This window comes from Rhopalosiphum padi, chromosome 4 (genome assembly GCF_020882245.1).
Source record: "Rhopalosiphum padi isolate XX-2018 chromosome 4, ASM2088224v1, whole genome shotgun sequence".
NCBI lineage: Eukaryota > Metazoa > Arthropoda > Insecta > Hemiptera > Aphididae > Rhopalosiphum > Rhopalosiphum padi.
Window position 1 is genome coordinate 28,734,443 of NC_083600.1, and position 27,154 is coordinate 28,761,596.

The 27,154-nt window shown below is 26.4% G+C and overlaps 2 protein-coding genes and 1 long non-coding RNA gene across 6 annotated transcripts; all 3 read left to right on the top strand.

The window, feature by feature from the left end:
- Positions 1 to 254: 254 nt before the first annotated feature.
- Positions 255 to 4,954, top strand: LOC132930104 (uncharacterized). Its single transcript, XR_009662192.1, has 5 exons — positions 255 to 380; positions 2,591 to 2,705; positions 3,130 to 3,906; positions 3,977 to 4,104; positions 4,175 to 4,954. It is a non-coding gene; the product is annotated as an uncharacterized LOC132930104 (long non-coding RNA).
- A 2,149-nt stretch (positions 4,955 to 7,103) lies between these two features.
- LOC132929392 (RNA helicase aquarius) lies at positions 7,104 to 18,879 on the top strand. Of its 2 annotated transcripts, XM_060994724.1 has the most exons (27): positions 7,104 to 7,194; positions 7,284 to 7,492; positions 8,101 to 8,204; positions 9,201 to 9,357; positions 9,432 to 9,632; positions 10,343 to 10,520; positions 10,673 to 10,851; positions 10,912 to 11,025; positions 11,397 to 11,500; positions 12,241 to 12,352; positions 12,948 to 13,161; positions 14,119 to 14,167; positions 14,631 to 14,728; positions 14,826 to 14,963; positions 15,028 to 15,245; positions 15,320 to 15,489; positions 15,653 to 15,784; positions 15,877 to 15,987; positions 16,055 to 16,345; positions 16,441 to 16,639; positions 16,698 to 16,822; positions 16,965 to 17,393; positions 17,468 to 17,639; positions 17,705 to 17,875; positions 17,947 to 18,144; positions 18,211 to 18,393; positions 18,472 to 18,879. In XM_060994724.1, exons 2-27 carry the CDS (start codon positions 7,415 to 7,417, stop codon positions 18,748 to 18,750), a joined length of 4,404 nt encoding a protein of 1,467 aa, XP_060850707.1. In that variant the 5' UTR covers positions 7,104 to 7,194; positions 7,284 to 7,414; the 3' UTR covers positions 18,751 to 18,879. The 2 variants fall into 2 exon arrangements, with proteins under 2 accessions (XP_060850707.1, XP_060850705.1); XM_060994722.1 differs by having other exon boundaries at positions 7,150 to 7,492.
- A 563-nt stretch (positions 18,880 to 19,442) lies between these two features.
- On the top strand, positions 19,443 to 25,730 carry LOC132929291 (UDP-glucosyltransferase 2-like). Of its 3 annotated transcripts, none has more exons than XM_060994545.1 (7): positions 19,443 to 19,601; positions 23,214 to 23,334; positions 23,483 to 24,455; positions 24,554 to 24,779; positions 24,857 to 25,079; positions 25,136 to 25,382; positions 25,518 to 25,730. In XM_060994545.1, exons 3-6 carry the CDS (start codon positions 23,601 to 23,603, stop codon positions 25,380 to 25,382), a joined length of 1,551 nt encoding a protein of 516 aa, XP_060850528.1. In that variant the 5' UTR covers positions 19,443 to 19,601; positions 23,214 to 23,334; positions 23,483 to 23,600; the 3' UTR covers positions 25,518 to 25,730. The 3 variants fall into 3 exon arrangements, with proteins under 3 accessions (XP_060850528.1, XP_060850529.1, XP_060850530.1); XM_060994546.1 differs by having other exon boundaries at positions 23,533 to 24,455; XM_060994547.1 differs by having other exon boundaries at positions 23,583 to 24,455.
- The last annotated feature ends 1,424 nt before the right edge of the window (positions 25,731 to 27,154 follow it).

Consider the following 27,154-nt stretch of genomic DNA (forward strand, 5'->3'; position numbering starts at 1 on the left):
TGTACGAAATTAATTAAATACCAAAAGTTTCGTATGCAAGACAGAGATATAAAAATAAATCCTATAATATCACAAAGAGTTTATAAAAAAAAAAACATATAATCTATCACATTATCATCCGTGGCAATCGACAATCGTCGTCATTCGTAGAAGACCGTTAATAATTCTAATAGTTTTATTGAACAGTCTTTAAACAACAGCCTTTATTATATGACAAGTTCTCTCATTTTTATAGAATATTTTAATAATTTCATTCTGAAGCTCAAAGAAGACGAATGAAGAAATAAGAGCCTAGCTGTTTCTTCGGCGGTGATGGTGCACGTTTGAACTGTAAATGTGGTGCAGCTCGATTTCGCCGAACAGCGTCGAAGAATACTTACGTAAGTTAATTTTCCCATAATTATGGAATATTAAATTTCTCTTTTATACTTAAAATAAATATTTATTGACGTGTACAAGCTGCTATACTTGGATGACAGACTTATATTTTATTTCCAATCGTCCAATGCAATGGCCGGCAACCAGTGAGCTATTGTCTACGGCCCGCTTTAAATTCTAAAACGACGAATTTTTTTTTTAATTTAAAGTTCTAAACAATATTTTTTTGCATAGTAAATAATTTAAGTATATTAAATTTTTATTCTTTTTTGCAAGTTTTCTAACAGTTTTTAGTTTGTGAATGTGGGCCGAGAGTCTAAAAAGGTTGACCACTGGTCCAATGTATAAAATAGCCAAGAATAAAATTAAGTCGTCAAGTATACCTTGGATCCTGGACATAGCAATGAATGTATATTTATTTGACAATTGTGTAGTTTCTTTTCTGTCATAAATTATTGTAGCAAATATAATCTATTCAGTACTTTGGGTGGTTAATAGTAAAATAAAATAAAAAATTTCGAATCTTGTCATAATATCGAAAACACAAAAAAACAAATGTATTATTACGCTATATCTTTTTATAATATTGACAAAATTAATTTATTAATTTAATTTTAATTAAAAATGCTAATTATAGAATTTTGAAAAATTTACCAATTACATTATGATTTCTCTATAGGTAAATTGTATAATTTTAAAAGCATTTTCATTATTTTAAATAATAAAATTTTTTTTTTTTTTATTAAGCCGAAAAAAATTATAGATGTGCAAATATGATTTAAAATTTAATACAGGCTTCTTCATCAATCGTTCACTAATTTACTGTAATAAAAAATGTATAGTCACGGTATATTTTATAAACGTTTAAAATTAAAATTTTGATTGTATTCGGCTAAATCTAAAAAATGTTCAAATTAATTTTTTCGTTAGATATTCATATAAATATTTTCTTTTTATATCTACAATTTAAAAATATTATATTGGAATTCTCATTAGTTTTTTTTTAACCTAAAATAAAAATAATAAAAAGTCATTTTTATTTTGAAATTATGTATATTTACGATATTTTGTTATTATTTAAAACATTATTTGTAGGGACATAAAAGTTTTTTGTACATGTTATACTATACGTACACAATGACATTTTTGACATACGTAGATTAATCTTAAGATATTATTTATTCAAATTATTTTACGAAAGGGTTGTACCTATTAACTCAAAAGTATATAACAAGAATATAATACGGTATAAATTATATTTATTATTTATACAATATTATAATAATAATTATGATAAATGCAATGTTTTCGGAAAAAATGTAGCTTGTCAAACTTTATACAAAAAAAAAAAATAAAATACTTAGCAATATCAATCAACATATAATATTATAAGTCATAATACATCAAAATTATACTTATTAATGAAGGTTGACTGACTGTCTCTTTCAAACTCAAATTTCACACACTAATTACAGTAATAAACTTAATCACTAATGTATAAAGCAACACTGTAATAATTACTTCTTTATCTTTAATTTAATGTAATTTTTGATTATTTTGTAAAATGGTACTGAAAATTGAATTCCTCAAAGCATTGACTAGGTACTATTTGTTACATGAAACCATAATAAAGGAAATGTATGAATTTGTTTTTATTATGAAAGGTGTCTTCAGATATATACATGTAAGTTTACATGTAAAAATATGTAAGATTAAGTTAAAGCACTGCGTGATTAAAACCAAAAGTATGCAGAAATAATAACTCAGAAACATAACGATATGAATCATAAATCATAATTCTTTTTTTTTTAAATATATAATAATATAATTATTTTTGTTTAGTTCACTATTTTTATAGATTAAATAAAATAATTTGTAATCATTTTCATTAGAATAAAATATTAATACTTTGCAATATCTATAAAGATTTGGTCTCTAGTTTAAATGTTTCAATTGTACGTTCATATGTCAAACAGCTAAAATAGAAAAATACATTGCATAATATCACAAAGAGTTCTATAAAAAAAAAACCATAGATTTATCATATTATTAATATTCGTCATCTGTGACATACGACAATCGACGACATTCGTCGAAGACGATTAACAATTCTGTAATAGTCTTAATGAATAGTACTGAATACATGACAAGTATTCTCATTTTCATTTCGTGCTATTTATTTTCATAAAAATGAATTTTTATTCTCATTTAGAATCACGATGAAGATCGATATGAAGAAAATTTGCAGTTTCTTCGGCGGCGGTGCACTACTACGTATAGTCTGAAGATTGACACAACTCGGTTTCACGGGAACAGTCGACGCTTAAGTAAGTTTTTTTTTATTTTTCTTTTTTGGGATTAAAATTATTTTTTAAACTTAAAAAAAAATATATAAATTTATATGAACAATCCGCGCTAGTCGGAGGATGTAGTTGATGTAGACGCATATTTTATTCTCCAGGGTCCAACGAAAAAATAGTACACAATGCCTACTTATTTTACTCATTAGTTATAGTAGACAAAAATTGTGAGAAATAACAACCATGTATTATTTGTATTATTCGCGATTATATTATATTAGAATAGTAGTAAAATAGTACACCTTAGATCCTGGACGTGGACGCAGCGAAAAATGTATAATGATACAACAATTATGTAGATTATTTTTTGTTTGTCATGAATTCTTGTAGCAAATATGGATCAATTTTGTACTTTGGGTGGTAAATAGTAAAATAAAACAAAAAATTTCAGATCTTGCCATAATATCGGAAAAACAAAAAAACTGAAATAATTACGCTATAATGTCAACCCGGAGGACGATTGACAGTATCATTAAGAAGAAGCACATCTGAAGAACAAAAATTAGTGTCGCAAGGCTGTGTTTGTTTAATAATATAATTTTTTGAACAGTAGTACAGTATATTATGAATATTTACTTAAATTATATTTAATTTTTATGGTTTTTTTTTCAGATAATGTACTGTACTACGGTTTTAGGTGTTCTTTTTATTTTAATAATACGTTGATAAATTACTAATTTTTTCGATTTTTTTTTCTTTTCACAAAGCTAGTTCGTCTTTGTGTATGTTTAAATTTATATTTTTTTATAGTTATTGTGCTGTTTAACTTTCTTATAAAAGAGAGTGAGGAATTAAAAAGGTGGCCACCGAACAGAAAGTTAAACTGCAATATACTATAATCTTTTTAGTTCATGTTTACATTTTTAACTGATAAATTATAAATATAAAATTTCAAATTAATTTAAATTCAAAAATAAAAGAACACCAACATAGATTTCTTAAACATTAAAATTTTACTATAAATTTAAACTACATTTAATCAGCACATTAGTTGAAGTTTTATAGGAACCGAACATTTGGCTGGATCATGGACTACCCACCGACGGAGAATTTGTCATTGAGCTGAAGGAAGATGTGTCAGCACTCGGCTTCGTTTCAACCCGGAGGAAGATTGGCAGCATCAATATAAGAAGCTCATCTTAATGTCAACTGTCCAAAGGATTTGTTTGTATGATATTATAATTTTTAGAATCGTAGTAGGTACAGTATACTATATATAAATATATAATATTTATTAGTGAAGAAGAATTCGTCACAAAGCTGATGGAAAATGTGTCGGCACTCGGCTTCGTTTCAACCCGGAGGAAGATTGGCATCATCAATATAAGAAGCTCATCTTAATGTCAACTGTCCAAAGGATTTGTTTGTATGATATTATAATTTTTAGAATCGTAGTAGGTACAGTATACTATATATAAATATATAATATTTATTAGTGAAGAAGAATTCGTCACAAAGCTGATGGAAAATGTGTCGACACTCGGCTTCGTTTCAACCCGGAGGAAGATTGGCAGCATCAATAAGAAGCTCATCTTAGTTAAGTTGTCCCCCCCTTTACGCATTAGCGCTCATCTCTCATCCACTCATCCAACACATTCACTATCGCCGGCCGGCAACACACATATATTATACACATTAACCGTTTTATATTATATAATAGTATTATTAATATCCACATAATTTAAGTTATTGTATATTTTTTTTTATTATTTGAATGCATTCATATGATCAGTGGCGTATTTAGGAATTTTAGGATAAGGGCAACACATATTTTACCGCCTTCCCCCCTCATTAAAAAAAAATTAAAAAACTACGCCGCGCAATAGTGGTCAAACTGTTAATACCATAGAATACCATGTTATATAAATACTGTATAGTATTTTATACCTCTATGGCAATGGCACACATTTGTTGTGAAAATTATTAATGATTGACGTCACTGCGCCAGTACTCATAAAGTACGAAATAAAAATTTGCCGCCTCTCTAAATCTTTAAAAATTTGCCGTTCTGGACAACTGGACCCAAAGCCCCTACCTAAATACGCCCCTGCATATAATGCGTTCTCGCTTACGATGTGGATTAGGCCTACTGGGGACACCACAATAAAAAAACGCGCCTCGTGTAATACCTCATAAAGTTATTAAACAATACGGACAATGTTATTGTACGTCGTTTAATAATAAAGGTGGTGTGGAAAATTACCTAACACTGTTATTCTTATATTATAGTTACCTTGCATACATTTTTTTTTATTAAATACCAATTAAATTATTATTTATATCAAGAAACGAGAAATATTATAAACTTATAAATAAGTCCAATATAAATTTAACATTAAAGGAATAAGTGGCCATACAATGCTTGTAAATAAGTATAGTCACCCTGTTAGGTTAATGGTTAGGTTTTAATGTACTTAGGTACCTATTATAATAAATAGGTATTTGAGCAAGTTCTTTTAAAAATTATATATAAGTTCTACATTAACATAATCGATAATTCATATATCGTGTATATTAGAATATAATGAAACGTTACTTCTTATTTAAAACATCGAATCTAATATCATAATTAATGGTATTAGAGATTTCACCAACGCCATGTAACTTACTTATACTTCATACTATTTCATAATATTTTTAAAATTTAAATTGTTATTTAAGTATTTTTTTAGACAAGTTTTTTAAATTACCGTCGATTTCTGGGTACCTAAATGACATGAGAGAGAGTTTATAGTTAATATGGAATCTAAATTTTCTTTGAGGTTTTAAATGTCCAATGGGATCCAGTTGACATACGTGGATCTACTTGTCGCGGGATCTAGGTGATACGTAACCATCGTGGACCACAGACACAGAGTAATTACAACTCTTTGCCGCGAACTGAGCGCAATACAAAAACGCGCATCATAATTCATAATAATTAATAATTATATATTATATATTTATATACCTATTTACTATTATTACGAGGGTACAATTATTTTTTTTATTCCGTTTAAAAACAAAAACCCATAATTTTCTACTTAAGACAAATTAATTAAAAATCAGCTCATAGTAGTAAATATGTGTGGTAAATTTATAATAAGGTACCTATTAAAAATGCTTTTAAAATTGTTTATATTAAAATTGCAAATACAATAACGCTCCGTATTATACAATTAAAAATTGTTATTACATAAAAAAATGTAGATAGGTACTTGACTGTTCGTGTTTATCATATTTTGTATCAATTATCTTAAATTATAAATGTGAATTATGTAAAGAATTTGTATGAAATAAATCAACCTAAATGCTAAAAGAAGAAGAAGAATACCTAAATATAAATTTAAAGAGCACTATACATCATGGTACCTAAACCAAATCTATGTTATTAGTATCAGTTTATTTCAGAATATTTATCATTTTTTTAAATTTATCAAATTTAAAATGTGTCAGTATATTTCATGCTATTACAAATTTTAAAGTCTAATTACAAAGATAATTATATTTTAATGTTATTTAATATTTTTATTAAAAATTTAAATTTAAATTTGGTCTTCGTCTGAGCTGATATTTGATAGGGGAAAATTTTGAGGTACCTAGTCATGGTTTTAAACGTCGGTTTTTTTATTTTAGTTCTGTGGAAATTTTTAAACTGGGTTTTTATTCAGTCTTGGAGAATAGGTATTCTTGTGTCGTTATGAATTTTCCTATTTCTTATGAGTTTGGATTTTGTTAATTTTGGCTGAAAAGGCTACAGTGCCCATATTGGGCATATTTTGAACTATTTTGATATACTACAATTTGTAAACTCATGGACCTTTATAGTCTAGTAACTTATTGTTTATATTCTTTGTTTGACCTAGGTACCTAATACCTATATTATTAGTTAGAACTAATTGATTTTTTTTAGTTTTTATCTATGTTTTACCATAATAAATTTATTTTATTTGTTTATAATTATACAAAAAATTGACTTAATTTCTAACTGATTAACCATGTACATAATAAATTAATAAATGTATACTGCAGTCTGTAAGTTATACTAGTTATAGACTATTATAATTTATAGTTATATATAATATATATTAAATAATTATTTCCGTGATTTTTCAGAACACAGATTTCATGGTATATAAATAAGATAAACGACGTATTATATTAAGTGGTGCCACGAAAATATTGCACAATTGGTGCACACATATTTCAGAACAAATATTTCGTGAACATAAATAATATTTATATTTTTAGGATAAAATACTATTGGAACAAATGCTTTATGGAACTACAGATATTGTCCCGACATTTATCTGTGATAAGTGATAACTGTATCTGTGATACCTTTTTTAGTTTGTTTATGTTTGCTAACTGCTAGACATATTGCCGGTTCCCACTGTATAATGTGGTTATGTGGTTTAATATATACTTAATATTTTTATGATATGTGATGTTATATCTGTATATCGTGTAATAACTAGTAAGTTCTATTCAACGTTTTCGTACGTTTGAAAATCAACAATTCAACCAGTTATTACTTTATTTTATTAATATCCTTATTTTTTGTAGATACGTTAAAAAGTTCAAACATTTTATAATTGATACTTAATGTGTTGTTATTGTCTTAAAATAATAACAATTTTTAATTGTGTTTAAATATATTTTTTTTCAATTATAAATATTGGATAAAAACAATCACAATGACTGATTCTAAGCAAGCAGTAGTCTTAAATCTTGCTCCAACCATTGATCAGATCAATGCTGATCGTATTACACAGGTATATAAAATGATTTACATAATATAGTGATAATATTTGGGTTAAATTCTCACTCTTTGTGAATGTGAATATTTTTAATCCATTGATTAATGAGTTAATTTTCATAGTTATAATTTATAATTTATATCTAAAAAGTAAACATTAGAGTAAAAAATATCCAACAAGTTCAAAGTATTTAAATTGTAAATAAATGGTTCTTTGTGTAGATTTACATAACTTTATTAGTTTTTAATACACTAGTATCTAAAAATTAAATATAAGTAAATTAGTAAATTAATGTATTGTGTAGCTCTTACAGAGCAAAACATTTTTCTGGAGTAATTTTACAACTTATTAGAAAAATGCATAAATTTAATATTTTTAGATATAGATTTGTTATTGACAGAACCTATATAAGTAAATACTAAATGTGCATAGTTTTATGAATTGTATTTTGTTAGAATATTATTTATTACTATAGATTGCAACAATATTTTTAACAATAAAACTATATAATTTACTCTTACTAACTAGATTGTTTTTAAAAGTAATTTTTTAATCTGACAATTTTTGGAAACTTAATTTGGCTAATTAAAATTTTAATAAAATTTTGCATCTTAAATTTGTAGTTAGCATCAAAGTATTGGGCACCAAATTTACATTCCAATCAATACTTACCTTATGATGCCAAGGTTGTTGAAGATATTTATAATGAAGAGATCTATAAGTCTAAGTAAGTTACTATATTTAAATTTCTATCAACATTTAGATATTAAACAAGTGTTGATTTAAGCTATAGTTCAAGTATAATTTTCCTTAGATAAATTGATAAGCTACATGTCCATTTCCCACATGTGTTGTATCTTGTATTTTGCAAATTTACAATGTGGTAAATTTGCTTTCATTTCAATCCATTTTGTATTTATCTTAATATTATGAACTATAATATTTAAATTTGTTATAGTTTATAGTATTTTTACCTATTATTAACTTATTGTCTTCATTTGTTTGCTAAAACTGCATAGAATATCCCTTAACATCTGTCAATAAATAATTAAATAATTAAACTGTTCTTGAAAGCAAGTTCAAAGATAAAGACAAATACAAACTAAAAATTATCAATTATAAAATTGAAAATTTAGTTAGTTTCTCAATATATTTAAACATGTTTTTCTAATGGAATGAGTAGTAGTGTCAATAGTAACATATTACTTGAAAATACTGAAAAACTAACTATGTTTTCAATTTTATTATTGATAATCATAAGTTTGTATTGGTGTTTTATCTTGAAACTTATTTCCAAGGATAGTTTTAATTATTTTCTTATTTAGGTACATACATATATATTTATTAATATATCTTAAGAGAACATGGTACCCTTATTTTTTGGTTTAAGGGCTTAAATAAATGTATAATTTTTAAGAAATTTAATATACTATACAATATATTCAATTTATACTTATGTTTTTTTTTCTAAAAAAATTTAAAATTAAGTTTTGTAATATAGAATATTACCTTTACTTTCCCTTGTCATTAAGTATATGCTTGACAAATATTTAAATAAGCATCTTATTTTAAAGTCCACTCCTAATTTTAATATTTTATTTTTTGCCTATTTGCATAAAATACATACATAAATCTTTAAGATTATTATTTAGGTTATTTTTATACTAAGGGGTATCCTATAAGTACTAAAATAATTAAAAATAAAAAAAAAATTTTAATTTAGTTTTTCAGTTAGACGAATTATGATCTTGGAATTTAGTCAATTTTTGGAAAATTATTTGTGGCCTAATTATGTCTCTGCAAATGCTACGTTTGCACATATGATGTCTATTGTTATAATGTTAAACGAAAAATTTCGTGAACGTGTAGCACCTTGGCAGGTAAATCATTATTTATTTTTATTTATATATACAGTATATTAGAAAAATATATACATATATATTCATTTTTTTAGGCCTTAAAAAAACAACCAGCTGAATTTGATGGTTTTATTGATCAAGTTTTACGTGCCAGTCTTTCTGATGACCACAGTATAAAAGAACAAATAGCTTTAGTAGTTTTTTTAAATCATTGTTTTCAATGTATGGAAACTGATTTAGTTAGAAACAAAATGAAGAAACTTGTGTCAATATCAATTTGGTGTAGTTTACAAGAAGTATGTATTTTATAAATATTATAGAAATAGTGTATTTGAAGAAATAGTTATAAATAATCTATCCGACCTTACATTACATATCACATTTTAACTTAAAACTGTTTTATTATATCTTGTCACTTTCTATGATTATTCAATTTATTTTTCAAATCTTTCATAATGGATTAATGAGTTTCATTTTATCAACAATTTAAATATTAATATTAAAAAATTGTTATTATTTTCTTATTTGTAGATAAACAATGATAATACATTCTATTGTATTGATGTGAAATATAAAAATGAGTGCTTAACACAAATGTCCCCAACCTTTTTAACTCAAAGCACACTTAGTTATTTTTTAAAAATTCAGAGGCATCCTATGGCCTATTCTCAATACTGAATACACAATAGTAATATATTTTCTATTTATATTAATATATATATTTTGTAATTTCGATTTTATTTAGCTAAGTAGATTATATAATATAATCTGTTTTATTACTCATGCTACTATATTTTTCATGAAGTCGTCTTTTCTTAAAAATATATTTAAAATAATTTTGCACTAAATTTAAGTTTATGGCACCCTGGTTTGGAACCTCTAACTTAATATAATAATTAAATTTATTGAATATTTATCAAAACTATCTTAGCCATAATTTACTAATAAATAATGTTGTTTATTTTTAATAATTATTAACCTATAATATATTTATTTTATTTTTCAGAGACGAAGAATATTGGAATTGCGTCAAGTACCTAAATGGCAAAAATTATGGAACCGATTACAAAAAAAAGATAAAGAGTTGTCATTAGAAAATAGACTAAAAGCAGATCTTGAAAGAACATTTTTACATAAATTGTGCATTAAATTTATCAATATCTTAGAAAATATACCTTTAGAAGGTAATTTTGTAAATTTTTATTGCTATAAATAGTTAATAATAATAAATACTCAAAAGTTAAACATATTTATATTTTTTTATTAAAATCTTTCTTAATCAGATATTTTGATACATTTTATTTAAATAAGTCTGTATACTAATAATAATGTTTAGGTGATTTATGTGTGGACCATTTAAATTATTGTGAAAGATTTTTGGAAATGCTTATTGACTTAGAAACATCGTTACCTACAAGAAGATTTTTCCATGCAGTCTTAGATGATGTTCATTTAATTAACCGCTGTTATTTAGCAATGTTAAGCAAACGTGATGAAGGACACCTTTTCAAACAGGTCTGTTTCTTGATGTTTTATCATTTACAATAAGTATTAATTGAATATGTTTTTAAACAGCTTTTAGATATATTAAAATTTTATTTCCATTTTGAAATTTGTCAAGCAACTGGCGATCCATTAAAAGAAAACGAAGTGATGCAAGCACATTACGATAAAATTATATCATTACAAGTATGGATCAATGATAATAAATATATTTGATAATGGGAGGGAAAATATATATGGTAGTTACATGATTAAGAAAACCACCCATTAGTAACATTTAGCTTTAAATTATAATATCAAGGAAAATTAAACCTAAAAATAATTTTAAAAATGTAGTTATTAATTTGTTAATTAACCTTGACAGTATTTGATATTTAAAGGCTTGATGTAATCTTTAAACAATGTTTATAAACACTACCAAATATTTTTAAAGTTCATACAAATGTAAATTTATCATTTAATATATTTTTTTGTATATTATTCAAAAACCATTTTTAAATTTTGTTGATTAAAATAACATTAACACTAATATAACTGTTTTATTTTTATTTTTTCAGGCAACATTATTTGGAAAATTTACTAAATTACAAGACTTTTCATTATCTAATATTAATGCTATTGATAAATATGATTCTCTCATTAAACATTTCAAAAATCTGAGGTAAATTTTAAACTAAAGCATTATTAACTGTTTAAATTATGTTTTTTTTATATAAGTATTATTAAATCTAATTAAATAGTTTATTTCTATAGTGATTTTACATATTGTATATTTTTTAACTGAACCAAATTCCCAAAACTTGGTTTAAAAATCAAATTCGAAATTTGGCATAATAAAACCTGATATAAAATTAATTTTAACTTTAATTTGAGTCCATTATAAAATTTGAATATTTGATTTAGTTTTGGTGCAAAAAAACAATGGAATTTTGGTTTAACTAATGCAAATATACCACAGTTAGTTAAATTTTAAAAAATTGGTTCAAATGTATAACTTACTTTTAGTTGTTATTAAAATTTGTAAATTTCTATTTAATGTATTTATGTAACATAGTAAATTCAACATTATTCTAGAAAATAAAATAATAATTAAAAATGTAATACAAGAGTAGCCCTGGTTTGGTAAAATTGTTAAAGTGAATTTAGTTCTGAAGTACATAGATAAATCCTCTTTAAATGAAAAATAAGGGTCAATAAAACTTCATATTGTTATCTAAAAAAGCAATGTTAGATTTATACTAAGAAGAATTTAACCTAGTTTTATTTTTATATTTGTGTCATGAGAAAGAAGATATTTGGATATCAGCAAGGGTAGGAGGCTAGGATTTTTTGGAATTTTATAAATACAGACATTAATTTTTCGATATCTATAACCATTTTGATGTACCTACTTTATTTCAGCAATCAAGAGCTTCAAAATATTGCTATGGAATTAAATTTGATTCCTGACCAAGAAAAACGTTTGACTGAAAATTGGTATCGTTACGACTCTGAGTTTTTACTTTCTTTACTGGTATGTATATTTCATCAATTTTTTTTATACTTTATAGTAGGTTAAAAAGCTATTAACTTAAAAATGTTATAGTTTGATCTGTAGATATATGCTTGAACTATAATGACAAATTACTCAATCATTATATGATATTTCTATAGCCTATGCCCTATAGGTTAGAATTTGGAATAGGTGACATTTCAGCGTAGTCTTTTTAGTGCACGACAATTTAGCGGTGACATTATAGTGCGTATATGCGTGTATTAATTTAATACATTTCTTATACTAATGCTATAAATACTATAAGGATTTTTTAACGATGAATTAAAATGTGTTACCTAACCTAACCATCTGAATGTACAGATTATTCTTAGTTTACTAACAAATTGTCAAATTATTTTAAATTACTGTTGTTATATTAATAGTTTTCAAGTATGTGGTGTGTGCAATTATAATTTAAATTTAAATTTAATCTTTCTATTTTCATATAAATTCTGTATATATATTGATTATTTATTAGTTATAATGTACTATTATAGTTCAGAGATAATTTTTGATATAATAAATATAATATTATAGAATTTATTTTTACTTATATTATTAAACTTTATTTAAGATATCTCGCCATGAAGCTAGAGAATCACAGTTACAAATTTTGAATGGAATGCCTCTTTATCCAACAGAAGATATTATATGGAATGAAGCTGTAGTGCCTACTGAATATTATAATGGCAACAAATGTTTGGCATTACCAAAATTGAACTTACAATTTTTAACTCTCCATGATTACTTGTTACGTAATTTTCAACTGTTCAGATTAGAATCTACATGTAAGTTTTATTTTTCATTTTTTTCTAATTAGTTAATTAATTAATAATTTTACCTATTCCTAATTCCTGTTAAGTGATATTTGTAATTTTTATAAGGACAAGTCTAAAATATATCATAATTATTCATATGGCTTATAACTATATAAGCCATAACGTAATAAAATTGTGCTTCTAATTTAGAAAAATTGCTAAGATTAAAACTATGGTTACTGTGGTATGCAATGTAACTATAAAAAAAAAAAAATAACATGCAAACTATGGAAGCAAATGATGTGATATATCATATATATTACTTGTTTGGTATTTAAAACTTGACTGAAATTTAAACAAGGCATTGCATCAGTATAATTTATTTTGGGTTTCAGGATTTTGATGCTGGATGAATATGAGCATTCAAGCACCAGAATAAAAACATAGAATAAATTCTTAGGTGCTCATAATTGTTATATAAGTTTATATTATGGGTGTATACTGGATATTGTTAACTATTGAATCCCGGGTAAATTAAATTTAAGTACTATGTTCTTCATTTTTTTATGTAAAAGATATTCCTTTGAATATTATTTTAATTAATGAAATATTACTGATAAATATGTAGTATGATTGTATGATATTAATATGATAATTAATACTAGAAGTTAATTCAGATAATTTGGGAACAAGCGGTGAGGCCCTTATTATGATTGTTAAAATATTATAATTTAATAATGGTCGTAACTTGCATCAATATTAATTTATCTATAAAACACTTACAATGTTGCTACCTTTAAGTTTGATTATAAGAGAATGACATGGGTAATATTTTATTGATGTTAAAATACTTTACTGTTGTAAAGGTATATCAAAAAATTTCATAAATTAAATAAAAACTGTTGACTAAAATAATGATTCCTAATAAGGTTTACAAAAAAATATTAATAACAAATACATTTTATGTTTTTCTTATATCTTTTGTAGATGAAATCAGACAAGATATAGAAGATTCTATTACTCGGATGAACCCATGGTAAGTAATGACTTTTTGAATGTCTGCGTACATCTCAGAAGTCGGGGGCTACCAGCCGCGTAAATATTGATAATATTACACTCGTGAAGACCAGGCAAATTATAAACATAAAAATGCCGGGAAATCGTAACCAGCTGCTTGTCGTTGTTCTAAATGTTCTGATAGTTATACTGAATGGCCATACTAAGTGAAATAATCGATCACAACCAGCCAAATATTTTAAATAACGAATAAAAGTAATTGTCCTATGACGGCTACGGGTCTTCATCGCTTGTAGCGCCTGACATCGAACGACGACAACGCATCGTCATCTGAGCTGAACGTGTTAATTATAATGATAATATTTATATTTCTACTTATTATCTGATTAAATAGTTTAATTACTTAAATCAACTAAAAAGCAAATTATAAGCAATTTAAAACAATCTTATTAACATGAATCAATATTTTTAATTAATTTAAGCAAATCTGAAGATGGAAGCATTTACTTTAGTGGTTATTCCAAGATGGCATTACCTATTGATAATTTTTTGGTTGTAGAAGTTGCAAAACCCAATCTCGGTAAATCAAATAAATTCATATGGCTACTTTCAATGCTATAATTTATTTTTTATTTTGTATTTAAATAAAATGTTTTCTTTTTTTTTTTTTTTTTCAGGTGATTTACAGCCTTCCAGAGTTCGAGCTGATGTTATAGTTACTTTAAATGTGAAAAAAGATGTTCAAGAAGAATGGGAAAACCTTCGTAAACATGATGTTTGTTTCTTATTAACTGTAAAACCAATTTTACCTATAGGTAAGATAGACATTAGTATTTAAATATTATGTACATTTTTTTTATTAATATTTATTTATTTTAGGATCTAGAATTGACTATCATAAGCCATTCCTTCAACAAACCGCAATAGTCTGTGTTAGAGGCTGTGAAGTAGAAGGTATGTTAGACAACATGGGTCGAGTAATTGAAGAAGGACCTGATCCAAGACCGGTTTTACCTGGCCAAAAACGAACATATCGTGTTTGGTTGGATTGTAATCAATATCGCGCAGATCTTGATAATGTTGCTGCTGGAGAAATTGTATATATATTTATTTTTAGTTGTTAAATTATTTTCCAATCAACAAATGTTTATGAATTATATTTTGTGTTAAGGATGTTTATGAAACTTTCAACATAATAATGAGAAGAAAACCTAAAGAGAATAATTTTAAGGCTGTATTGGAAACTATACGTCATTTAATGAACACTGAATGTGTTGTGCCTGAATGGATCCATGATATTATATTAGGATACGGTGATCCATCAGCAGCTCGATATGATAAGTAAGTTAATACAATAATTTTTGTTTTGATTTTTTTTTCGTAAAATGACTATCAATAGTGTGTACTATAAGCTAAAGAATATTTATTTCTGAAAATATCAATCATCGTCAATTTATATGATATTTCAAATTGATTTGAAACTAATTAAATTTGTTTTTATTAGAATGCCAAATAGAATAAAAGTAATGAATTTCAATGATACATTTTTGAACATGGACCACTTGTTATCAAGTTTTCCTAATCATCAAATAGTTCTACATGAGAACAATCCCGATAAAATGCTACCACCGTATCGGTTAGTAAGAACTAGTTTTTTTTGTGTATTTAATTTAATATTTTAAGTATAATTTATATAGTAAAAAAATGTACAATTGTTTTATTTGTTAGTATTCATTTTCATGAAACTACTGATTCAGATGGTAAAACTTTAAAAAAGGCCATTGTACAATCTGAGAAAATTGTTAACAGAGGACCTTACAAGTTTAATCAACCTAAGAAGTAATATTATATTATTTAATGTTAAATTCTATAACATAAATTTATAAACATATCTTATTTTTATTAGAAATATAATTTATTTTACACCTACTCAAATTGAAGCTATATATTCTGGTATGCAACCCGGTCTTACTGTAGTGGTTGGTCCTCCAGGAACTGGTAAAACTGATGTGGCTGTACAAATTATTTCAAATTTATACCATAACTGGAGGAATGAACGTACATTAATTGTAACACATTCTAATCAAGCATTAAATCAATTATTTGAAAAAATTATGGCATTAGACATCGATGAACGGCATTTATTACGTTTGGGACACGGAGAAGAAGCTTTGGAAACAGATAAAGATTTTAGTCGGTAGGTTTTTTTAATTATGACTTGAAATAATTTTTAACAAATTATAAATTAATTAATGCCAATACAATATTTAATTTAAAATAACTTTTATTTAGGTATGGAAGAGTAAATTATGTCTTAGCGAAAAGACTCCAGTTATTAAATGAAGTACAACGTTTACAAGACTTAATGGATGTAAAAGGAGATATGTCTTATACTTGTGAAACGGCTATGCACTTTTTTTGGTCTCATGTGCTTCCCCGATGGAATAAATACTTAACAACATTGAAAAATATAGAAGAAAATTCGGATGGCGTAAGTTAAATTAATTAATTTTAATCAGCATATTAAACATTAATATTTAAACTTGTAGGCGATCTCAATTAACATTGTCAAAGACAACTTTCCATTTGATCTTTTCTTCAGTGATGCTCCTCAACCATTATTCAAATGTCAAAACTTAGAAGAAGATAAAGAAATCGCTAGAGGTTGTTTTAGGTATGTACAGTTTTTATTTCCTTATAAATATGCATTGTAGTCATATATGACTATGTCATTTAAATTGACATAACTTAATTACCTAAGTATTTGTTAATAAATTATTATTTATTATATTAATATTATATATTTTCTTCAATAGGCATATCAAAAAAATATTCAAGCAATTAGACGAGTTTCGAGCTTTTGAATTACTTAGAACTGGTTTAGATCGTTCTCGATATTTATTAGTAAAAGAAGTTAAAATAATAGCAATGACATGTACTCATGCGGCATTAAAGCGTAAAGAACTTATAGAGCTTGGTTTTAAATATGATAACATACTAATGGAAGAATCAGCTCAAATTCTTGAGATAGAAACATTCATTCCTTTATTACTTCAAAATTCTGATGATGGATTTAGCCGCTTAAAACGATGGATAATGATTGGTGATCATCATCAATTACCTCCAGTTATTAAAAATATGGCGTTTCAGAAATATTCTAATATGGAGCAATCATTATTTACTCGCATGGTAAATTTAGGTGTTCCTACTATTGATTTAGACGCACAAGGACGTTCGCGACCTAGGTATTTCCAATTAAACAATATATAATATTTTAAAATATATCAATTAAATAATTCATAAACCTTTTTACTTTTAGTTTGAGTCAATTATATAATTGGCGCTATAATAACTTAGGAAATTTAAACCACGTGTTAACTGCTCCAGAATATCATAAAGCAAATGCTGGTTTTTCTTATGAATATCAGTTAATTGATGTTGGGTTGTTTAATGGTGTTGGAGAAACTGAACCAAACCCCCATTTCATTCAGGTTAAATATTCTATAATTTATATTATATTAATATTTCATTAATCATTAATGTATACAATTTTTAGAATTTAGCCGAAGCGGAATATTGTGTGTCAGTTTACATGTATATGAGACTAATTGGTTATCCTGCTAGTAAAATTACTATTTTGAGTACATATAATGGTCAAAAACATCTGATCAGGGAAATCATAAATATGCGCTGTGGTTCTAACCCACTCATTGGTTGGCCTCATAAGGTAATAATTAAAATATTGCTGCTCTTAAGCAAAGTATTTTTTTGATAAAAGGTTTACCATTTAATTTTCAGGTAACTACAGTAGATAAGTATCAAGGTCAGCAAAATGATTATGTATTATTATCATTAGTGAGAACAAAAACTGTTGGTCATTTAAGAGATGTCAGGCGTCTTGTTGTTGCTATGTCCAGAGCAAGACTTGGTTTATATGTTTTTGCTAATGTATCACTATTTAGCAATTGCTTTGAATTATCACCGTCATTCAAACTTGTATGATTATAAATTAATTAACTCTGAGTATCAATTATATTATATTATTTTTAATTTGTCTTTTAGTTAACAAAACGGCCACTAAAATTACATCTTCTACCAGCTGACTATTACCCTACTAATAGAGTACTTGATAGTCCTATAGATGCTCAAAGTCAAGTTTTTATAGTACAAGACATGCCTGAAATAGCTAAATATGTATTTGATTATTATTTACAAAGAGTTCAGGAACTAAAACAAGTTCACCAAGTATGTTCACATTGAATTACTGTTTCAAGTTTCAACACATCCTTGTTATTTATAATTTGTTGTTACTTTGTACTATAGGAAATTAAACCTATGGATGATTGGATTAAGCCCGGAGAATCAGTAACATGTGTAGAAAAAAAAATCGTTAAATCTGAACATCCTAGAGCAGATTCTGATTCTGAAGATACCGAGGATGATAATGAAAACGACAGTTCCCTAAAAGATGAAAAAGAAAAGATTGGACCTTTAGAAATGAATGAAGCACAAAAAATGGACGTAGATGACATTGAAACATCACCAAAAATTAATAAAGCTAATAATGTTTTAGAAATGGACGAAGCTATGAAAGAAGATTAATTGTGTATGACTTTATTATTATTTTTAAATGTGTAAATAGTTGTGTATATAAAGAGTAATATGTATTTTTAATTTGATAATTCATTAACTGATAATAAGCACTTTTTTTAATAAAACTATTGATAAGAATTTTTTTTTTTTAATTTTTTTTTATAGATGGTTATTTCATGAATTTCTTACATTAATAATTGTGTATAAACTAAAATTATCTAATATAGGTGATCCTATTACAATTTTTTCTTTTAGAATTTTAATTTTATTTATATGGTAATTCATAAAAATGGAATAATAATTATTAAATAACCATTAAAAATTAATAAATTAATAATACAATCGTTTACATATTATAAATTGAAATTGAAATAAATTCCAATTTAAAAATTATGCATTTAATATAAAAAAAAAAGTTCCTTTGTTTACTTCAGATAATTATAATGGTCAAACATTAATATTTTTTCTTTATCTACATGTCTATAGGTTATTAATAAATTTTTAATTATGTATGCCCAGAATTATATTATCATAGATTCATAGATTAAATGAAACACTATAAACATTTAATTCATTCTGTGGTTTAAATATTCATACCTATGATTACAATATTATAATATTTTATAGCTAATAAGTGCCTATCATGGTTGTATAATAATTATATTGTATCATAATTCATAGTACCTACTTATTACAAATATATATTAAACTATTCAAATAATATATTATCAGAAGAAGGGGGGAATAAAACTATTCTGAACCTAGTTTCAGTGACTCATCCAAAAAAATATTCTGGACATACCACTATACTACTGCATGCAGGGTCATAGATATTTCAGATATTTGGACTTTTTAGCTAGGTAAGACATTTTTTTTTTATTTTATAATTTTAGCTTGTAAAGCCATTAGCTTTAATATATTTTTTTTTATTATTGAAACAAAATATCTTGCATTTTAATGGGATTACTAGTGGTATAGCCCTGCGGCTCTTGCTTATCGGTTTATTTCTTCATTTCATCGGATATTAAGGTGTCCTGATATCCACAAAATGGTAATTTAATGAGTGGATTTTAATTTTTGTATTTTGTTAGATGTTATTATTGAAATTTTATTGAAATGGAAATTATTTTGTCTGTTGTGGATAGTTCTTTGAGAGCCAGTGAACTTATAAAAAATTTAGGTGGGGAAAATTTTAATGTACCCATGGGCTGTGTCATGTTGCCAAGGGGCAAGTTCAACATTTTTTTTTTAAATTTTTTATCGTAAACATTTTTTAAGAATATTTTTCACAATTTTAACAATGGATTTATATATTAGATATAACACTTTCATACATTAAATGCAGTAATCATCATATTTGTAAGTTAATTATTTCACAAGAAATTACCAGTTTAAGTCGAACTATTCAAAATTATGTCGCAGTTACCCCACTACACCTTAATATATTATACTGATATACTAATAGCTTGATTATAAATTCCCCATCTAAATGTATTATGACTAATGAGCTTGGACTATGGAGTATGAACTTGATAGGTATCAATGTATCATCGACCATCGTAGGCATTATCATTTATATAATATATGTGTGTGTGTGTGTGACGTGTGTGTTTATATTAAAGGAACTAGTCTATAATCGATTATAGAATAAATCTATTCTATTACGCACATTACGCGTGACTGCCCAGTGCCCATGTTTGGCAATATTAAGAGCACGCCATACCCGCAATGATATTATTTTAAAGTGAATTACAGCTATGTGAAGTATTACAACTTTAAAATGATAATATCAATAAAATTCTATGTCAATGTCTAGGTAATATTCTTACCTTTAAATTTGATAATAGGTAAATATTAAAGTTTAAAACTAACAATGCTAACATCACAAAATGTATTCTGCTGAACGAAAATTTATTATGATGTACGTTAGTAAGACAGAGACAACACATGCGGGTATGGTGTCCTCTTAGGTAATATTCCTACGTTCCTATATATTATCCTATATATGTATATATGTACCTAATCATGATCATGCATTAACTTCAGTCGTTATCGGAAATTACTACACAAATCGCGTTAGGCGTTACCTATAATTAATACCTATATTGTCTATATTATAATTTAATAGGTATTTATATATTGTTAGTCTGTATTAGTCAGATATTATGATAATATACGAGTACCTATTATTAGCTTTTATTTAGGTAGCTATTTATTATAAGTGACTTAGAAAAAGCATGTCCGTTTTCGACCAAAACCGTACTCTTCCCTTTTCAGCCAAAACAAAAAGTTTAATATATTCCTAACCTAACATTGTTAATTATATTTTAAATAATTTACTATTATTTATTTTACAACATTTTATACAACTTATATTTTTAATAATTTTCTATATTTATAATATGAAGACTTAAATTAAGTAATATAATATATAATTTATATTGACTATTGTTATTATTAAACTTTTTATTGTTTCGACCAAAAAGGGAAAGGTACAGGTTTGACCGATAAGAGTCGTCCATTAGAAAGTAATAAGTAGATTATCAATGTTGACTATAATAATAACTAATAAGGCTGCATCTTCGGGAGTTACAAGTTTCCACCAAAATAATATTAGCTGTTTCCGCCAAAAAAAGTTTAGAAACCATCGGTTTTAATTTTTAAGCAATATTGAATCAATGTTGTGACTTGTGGTATGTATAAAAGATAGTAATGTAACATGTAGCGATAATTGTTGATAATCGTCGATAACGGAAGGAAGCATACACTGTATCTTAGTTTAATTATAATTAAAATTAATTTATACAAATACTTAAAGATACGATACAGACGGATACTTATATCAAAATTATCAGTGGTCAAAATAATATAAAAAAAATTCCAAAAAACAAAAATATATTAAACCGTTTAAAAACTACAGAAGACGCAATTACAAAAAAAAATTCTAATGAAATTAGTAGGTACACTTTTGTCAAAACGGTTTCTTTGAATTATAAGATTATTTAAAACCTGACCTATACTTACGATTGTAATTTTTTAAAACTTGACATCTACTTGTATTATAATTTTAATTTCTCATACAGTTTTCCTCACAGTTTTTATGTCTTCTTTAACTATCTCTGTTACTGTATTATTTAATAGTTCGTTCTTATTATTTTTAACGGCTTAGTAGATAAATCTTCTTCACATTTTTTACAGTTTTCCCTTAATATCTGTAGCTCGATTTTTTGTACAGAGTTCTCAGCGCAGATATGCTCACCGGAAAATTCACAGATCGATTTTTTTATCTGATGTCGTCAAAATACTTGCACTACAGTCTTTATTTGTACATAACCATTTTATAATTCCATCTTACCGCTGTCGCCTAAATCGATATTTATTTGTTTTGTGTATAATTAACTCTTTACCACGTTCTGATAAAATAATTTGACAGTTTTCCATAGTTTAATAAAATTACTGTATAAAAGGACACTATAACAACGAGGTGGCAACTACTACCTTTCTAGCTTACTAGTATTACCTTGCTATCCTAGCTTGAAAAACTAGCCTCGTGTATTCCGGGCATTACTGCAGTATTTAACAAAAATGACTTATAACTGCAATAACTGCATACTAAATTTAATACGCTTAGAATTTCCACATTCCCACATTATCGAAGTGTTATTTATAAATTTGGCAACATGGGTCCGCAATCGTGTAACTTTCGGGATAGTCTATACTCTATAGGAACTATAATCGTTCGCAATCGTGTATCACCGGAAAAAAGATCTAAAATGGTCGAAGTCGGTGTAATTTACATGCGCCCAAAATCTCGAATCAATATTTTTTTATAAGCATTTTAAGTTAGAATTTCGAAATTGATAAATAAAAATTATAAACTATTTCGTAGTTAAAAATAAATAAAAACTTTTCTTTTTGTATCTAAGTTTTGAAAAACTGTTCTAAATTATCTTGGAAAGTTGGAACTAAAAAATCTAAAAAATGTTTAAAATCAAGACAGTAGTTTTTTATAGACTATATTCAGCTACATACCTATCAAGTATCAAGCAAATGCAAATAAGTATATTAGATTAGTAATAGTATCATGTATACCTACTGGGCTACTGCCTGGCTACTCGCTACTATATATTATTAGTATTGAGACGGTTTTATACGGTTTATATTTTAAAGTTTTCGTAATATACGTAATTTATAATAATTATCTTTCGTGCAGGTAATAATACACGTTGAGACTAACAAGCACGGATATAGATACTAACAAGGTTGTTAGGGTCTTAGGTATAACTTATGAATTATGATTATATAATAATCATATAATTCATATACTACCTGCAGGCTATATCGGTAGTTATTTTTTCATATTAATTTATACTATTATATAGTAATTAATAATTATGGGTAAATCGTACCAACAGACCAAGGATTTATATAATATTATATACTACTATTACTACTTGTAATTCACGATACAGATGCATGCAGTAGATACACAAAATACTAGATACAGTTTCAGTGATCAGTGTCAGTCAAGATAGCAAGTACATGCACGATAAACGAATCAAAAACCGTTGAGTACAAATCTATATTTTATTGGTAGGTATAGAATACATTATATATTTTTAATATTTATATATAGACATGTACACACTTATATAACACAATCTATATTCATTTTACTTTTTAATTGGATTTTTCTTCCCTACAAATATCATAAAATTGATACCTATTCCTTATTTATTAGGTATTATACATTTATACAGCTAGGAATAATTATATCATCTATCAATCTAGATTTACATATTATATACGTAATAAACGTTATTTCATAAATCATAATCAAGGATTACAAAAATCTGTGTATGCAATATTCGTGGGTGAATAAAGAAGTAGAGAAGAACAAAATGAAGTCCATTTCATTCGCCGGCGTTGTTTTTTGTGCCTTAGCAATCTCACAACAAACATGGTCATCGGAAATCCTGGTCATATTCCCGACAACCGCTCAGAGTCATTACCGTGTCGTCCGACCACTAATCCACAGCTTATTGGATCGCGGACACAAAATATTAGCGATCACGAATTTCCCGGATACTGTGGAAAGAGCCAATTTATCACACATCGACATTGCTGGATTGAAACCGCACTCGAAGATCAAGACTACCGGTGATTACGGAATTATTAAGATGATATCACGTATATCGAAAAACGCCAACACATACGCGACTATTCTCAATCATCCGCCAGTTGTTAAACTATTACAGTCCGGTCGAAAATTCGACTTGGTGATTGCCGAATTTTTTACATCTACACCAATATTTGCACCGATCGCCGAAGCTGTGGACGCACCGATTGTCGGTTTTTGTCCAATGACCTCATTTCCATGGATACACGAAGTGATGGGAATGGAGACGACCATGTCTTATATGCCTTCTCTCATCAGTGCTTCCGGGAATCATATGTCATTTTTCCAGCGAATCAGTAATACTTTAAAATCGGTAGTCATCGACATTGGGTTTAATTGGATCTACACCCGCGTAATTCGAGATATTATCAAACATCATTACGGCATAGAAACAGAATCAGTAATAAAATCGATGGCTAATCTAAGTATGATTATGACAAACAACTATCATAGCGTGTTTTTATCCTATCCCACACTGCCCGGAATTGTTGAGGTTGGCGGAATTCACGTAGTCGATGAAAAACCTATCCCGCAAGTAATTAAAAATCATAAAAAAATATATATTATTTTTAACTTAAAAATGTATAATGACATACTAAATACTTAAATGTTTATCTATTGATGAATACGCAGGACTTGAACGATTTTATAAATAATGCAGATCACGGTGTGATTTTATTCAGTTTGGGCTCTATCGTGTCAGAAGAATCGTTGGGCACCGATAAACTATACAACATACTCGACGCGTTTTCGAAACTTAAACAAAGAGTCATCATGAAATTTGATGTTGAAAAACGCAATATACAGTTACCAATGAATGTAAAAGTGGTCAAATGGTTTCCACAGCGAGATCTTTTAGGTTGATAAACGAAGACAATAATTAATCTAAATAATATATTTTTTTAATAAATAAAATAATTTAAAAACATTTTTTAGCGCACCCAAAGGTATTATTATTTATAACGCATGCTGGTATGATGAGTGTAATCGAAACAATACACTGTGGTAAACCAATAGTAGCTATACCGATATTTGGTGATCAAATTTTTAATTCTCATTTGCTGGTTGAAAAACAAGTGGCTGTCATTGTAGAATACAAACATTTGGAGAGTGATCAGCTTTTCAATGCTATTAATGAAGCATTGACCGAGAAATATATGTATGGAAATCTAATAAATAATAAATTTTTAAGTAACGAATTTTGTTTAATTTCAGAATTAACATGAAAAAATTGCAACAGTTGTATAATGATCGACCGCATTCACCTCTTGAAACAGCAATATACTGGACCGAGTATATAATAAGAAATAAGAACGAATCAAAAGAACTGTTAAAAAGCCAAAAGGTTCACTTAAATTTGCATCAATCGTATTTAATTGATGTATTTACTGTTCTTCTCCTCCCACTTATTATAGCGGTATATATTACATTATGGACAATGAAACGTCTAAGAAAGCATTAAGTAAGTGAATTATCACCAATTGTTTTAAAGGATGCAATTTTCTGGTTGTTATTTTTTTAATGTACAATCAAAATTTTAATTTCATGCCTATTCTAGTCTATTTAAGTGAAAAATCAATTCTAAATTTTTTTACAGCTCAAGACCGCTATAAGATATTATTAAAAGATACTTAACCCACACAACATTTTTTTTTGATACCTACCTGGTTGAAGTTAGAACTGTTTTGGAATAACTACCTTTCTATGTATATAGAATATAGATATTCGTCTTAGTGATTGGACACAAAGAAAGAAAACCTTAAAAATAAATCAACATACAAATATACTTATGTTATATAAGTACTAAAAATGACAAAATTACGTACCTACTACCTGTCTACCTACTCCTACCACTTATATATAAAACCTACCATTACTCTAAAAAAATTTGTTGATTACAGAACTATACGTGGAATATAACTATTATACAAACAGGCATACGGTAAGTAAACACGTCACATAAATAACTATAAACTTCACACTGAGCCACAGAGTATGTCTTTGCCTCTTTATCGAAGTATTATTGTATTTTATAATTTATTTTTATTTATATTATCTAACAATAATATAATTCAATAAAGGCTGAGCTATTTTTAGCCAAAAATATCATATATTATACTAAATTATAAGTAAATAAATTTGTATCATTCTCTTAGAGTATATATTATATCATACTAGCAGTGGCATAGGAAGACTCATTAGCACCCCTGCCAAACCTAATAAAAAGGTGCCTTTTTAGCGATTAAAAAAATTGACGAAATTATATTTTTTATGTAAATATATATAATTATCAGCTATTATTACAATGTAAATTTCAAACTTTGAAAAATTTTCTTTTCTTGCTTTATGGCTGGAGATAAACAAGATAAACAAAATAATACACATTTCAAAATGTATAATGAAAAAACGTCGTTTTGAAGGTAGAATAAAATTAAATATCAATTTTGAAGCACAAATTTGTGCCCCTGGCGTAGGCACAGTTCTCCATACCTTTGCTACGCCACTGCATACTATAAAAAAATATAGATCATTATTATACTTCTATCATATATATTTATATTATTATTGTTTGTTAATTATTATCATTCATTTATGCTGAGCACCGACAATACCGTTACCGTAGAATAGTATGATTATTGATTAGATTTGTGGTATAGTTTGAAAATTACATTATGTACTTTAGTAATTGGTACTTGCCTATAGTGCCAATACACTATATTAATACAGGTAATATCAAAAAGTTCTAATTATCTGCAGTTAATATTTAATAAATTACATCAAAATAATAAAAAATGTTTAGTTTAATTAAATTTAATCTACTGTATTACATTAATAAAAAATAAATTATAAAATATCTACCCTTGTAAATAGTCAGACGGTGTAGAACACAGTTACATACACTCCAGCTCAGAATTTATTTTTCTATTCAATGGTTTGTCTTAAATTCAAATTTAAGATTTAAAATGTCCATTAGTCCATTACAATGATAACTCAGTAAAAATGTTAAAAATTACACATAGAGATTCAAACTTACAAGCACTATAGTCTCTATTCTCTTGATCGTTTATACCACTATTTTTTTAAGTATTATACATAACAGACTGGTGAAAAAAACTAATTTTCCATTTGAATAAGCAATCTTTAAATAATGTGCCAATGTATTTTCAAAGAACAATGTATTATGGTATCGTATAATAGTATTACATTTTAAACTTTTTTGACTAGAAAAAAAAT

What these genes read in the sequence shown, in the direction of transcription:
- LOC132929392 (XM_060994724.1), top strand. Translation starts at nt 7,415, where the DNA reads ATGACTGATTCTAAGCAAGCAGTAGTCTTAAATCTTGCTCCAACCATT. An exon ending in AGTTTTTACTTTCTTTACTG is followed by an intron (nt 12,353 to 12,947) that starts GTATGTATATTT and finishes ACTTTATTTAAG; the next exon opens with ATATCTCGCCATGAAGCTAG. An exon ending in AACTAAAACAAGTTCACCAA is followed by an intron (nt 18,394 to 18,471) that starts GTATGTTCACAT and finishes TTTGTACTATAG; the next exon opens with GAAATTAAACCTATGGATGA.
- LOC132929291 (XM_060994545.1), top strand. Translation starts at nt 23,601, where the DNA reads ATGCAATATTCGTGGGTGAATAAAGAAGTAGAGAAGAACAAAATGAAG. An exon ending in TCCACAGCGAGATCTTTTAG is followed by an intron (nt 24,780 to 24,856) that starts GTTGATAAACGA and finishes AACATTTTTTAG; the next exon opens with CGCACCCAAAGGTATTATTA. An exon ending in GCATTGACCGAGAAATATAT is followed by an intron (nt 25,080 to 25,135) that starts GTATGGAAATCT and finishes GTTTAATTTCAG; the next exon opens with AATTAACATGAAAAAATTGC.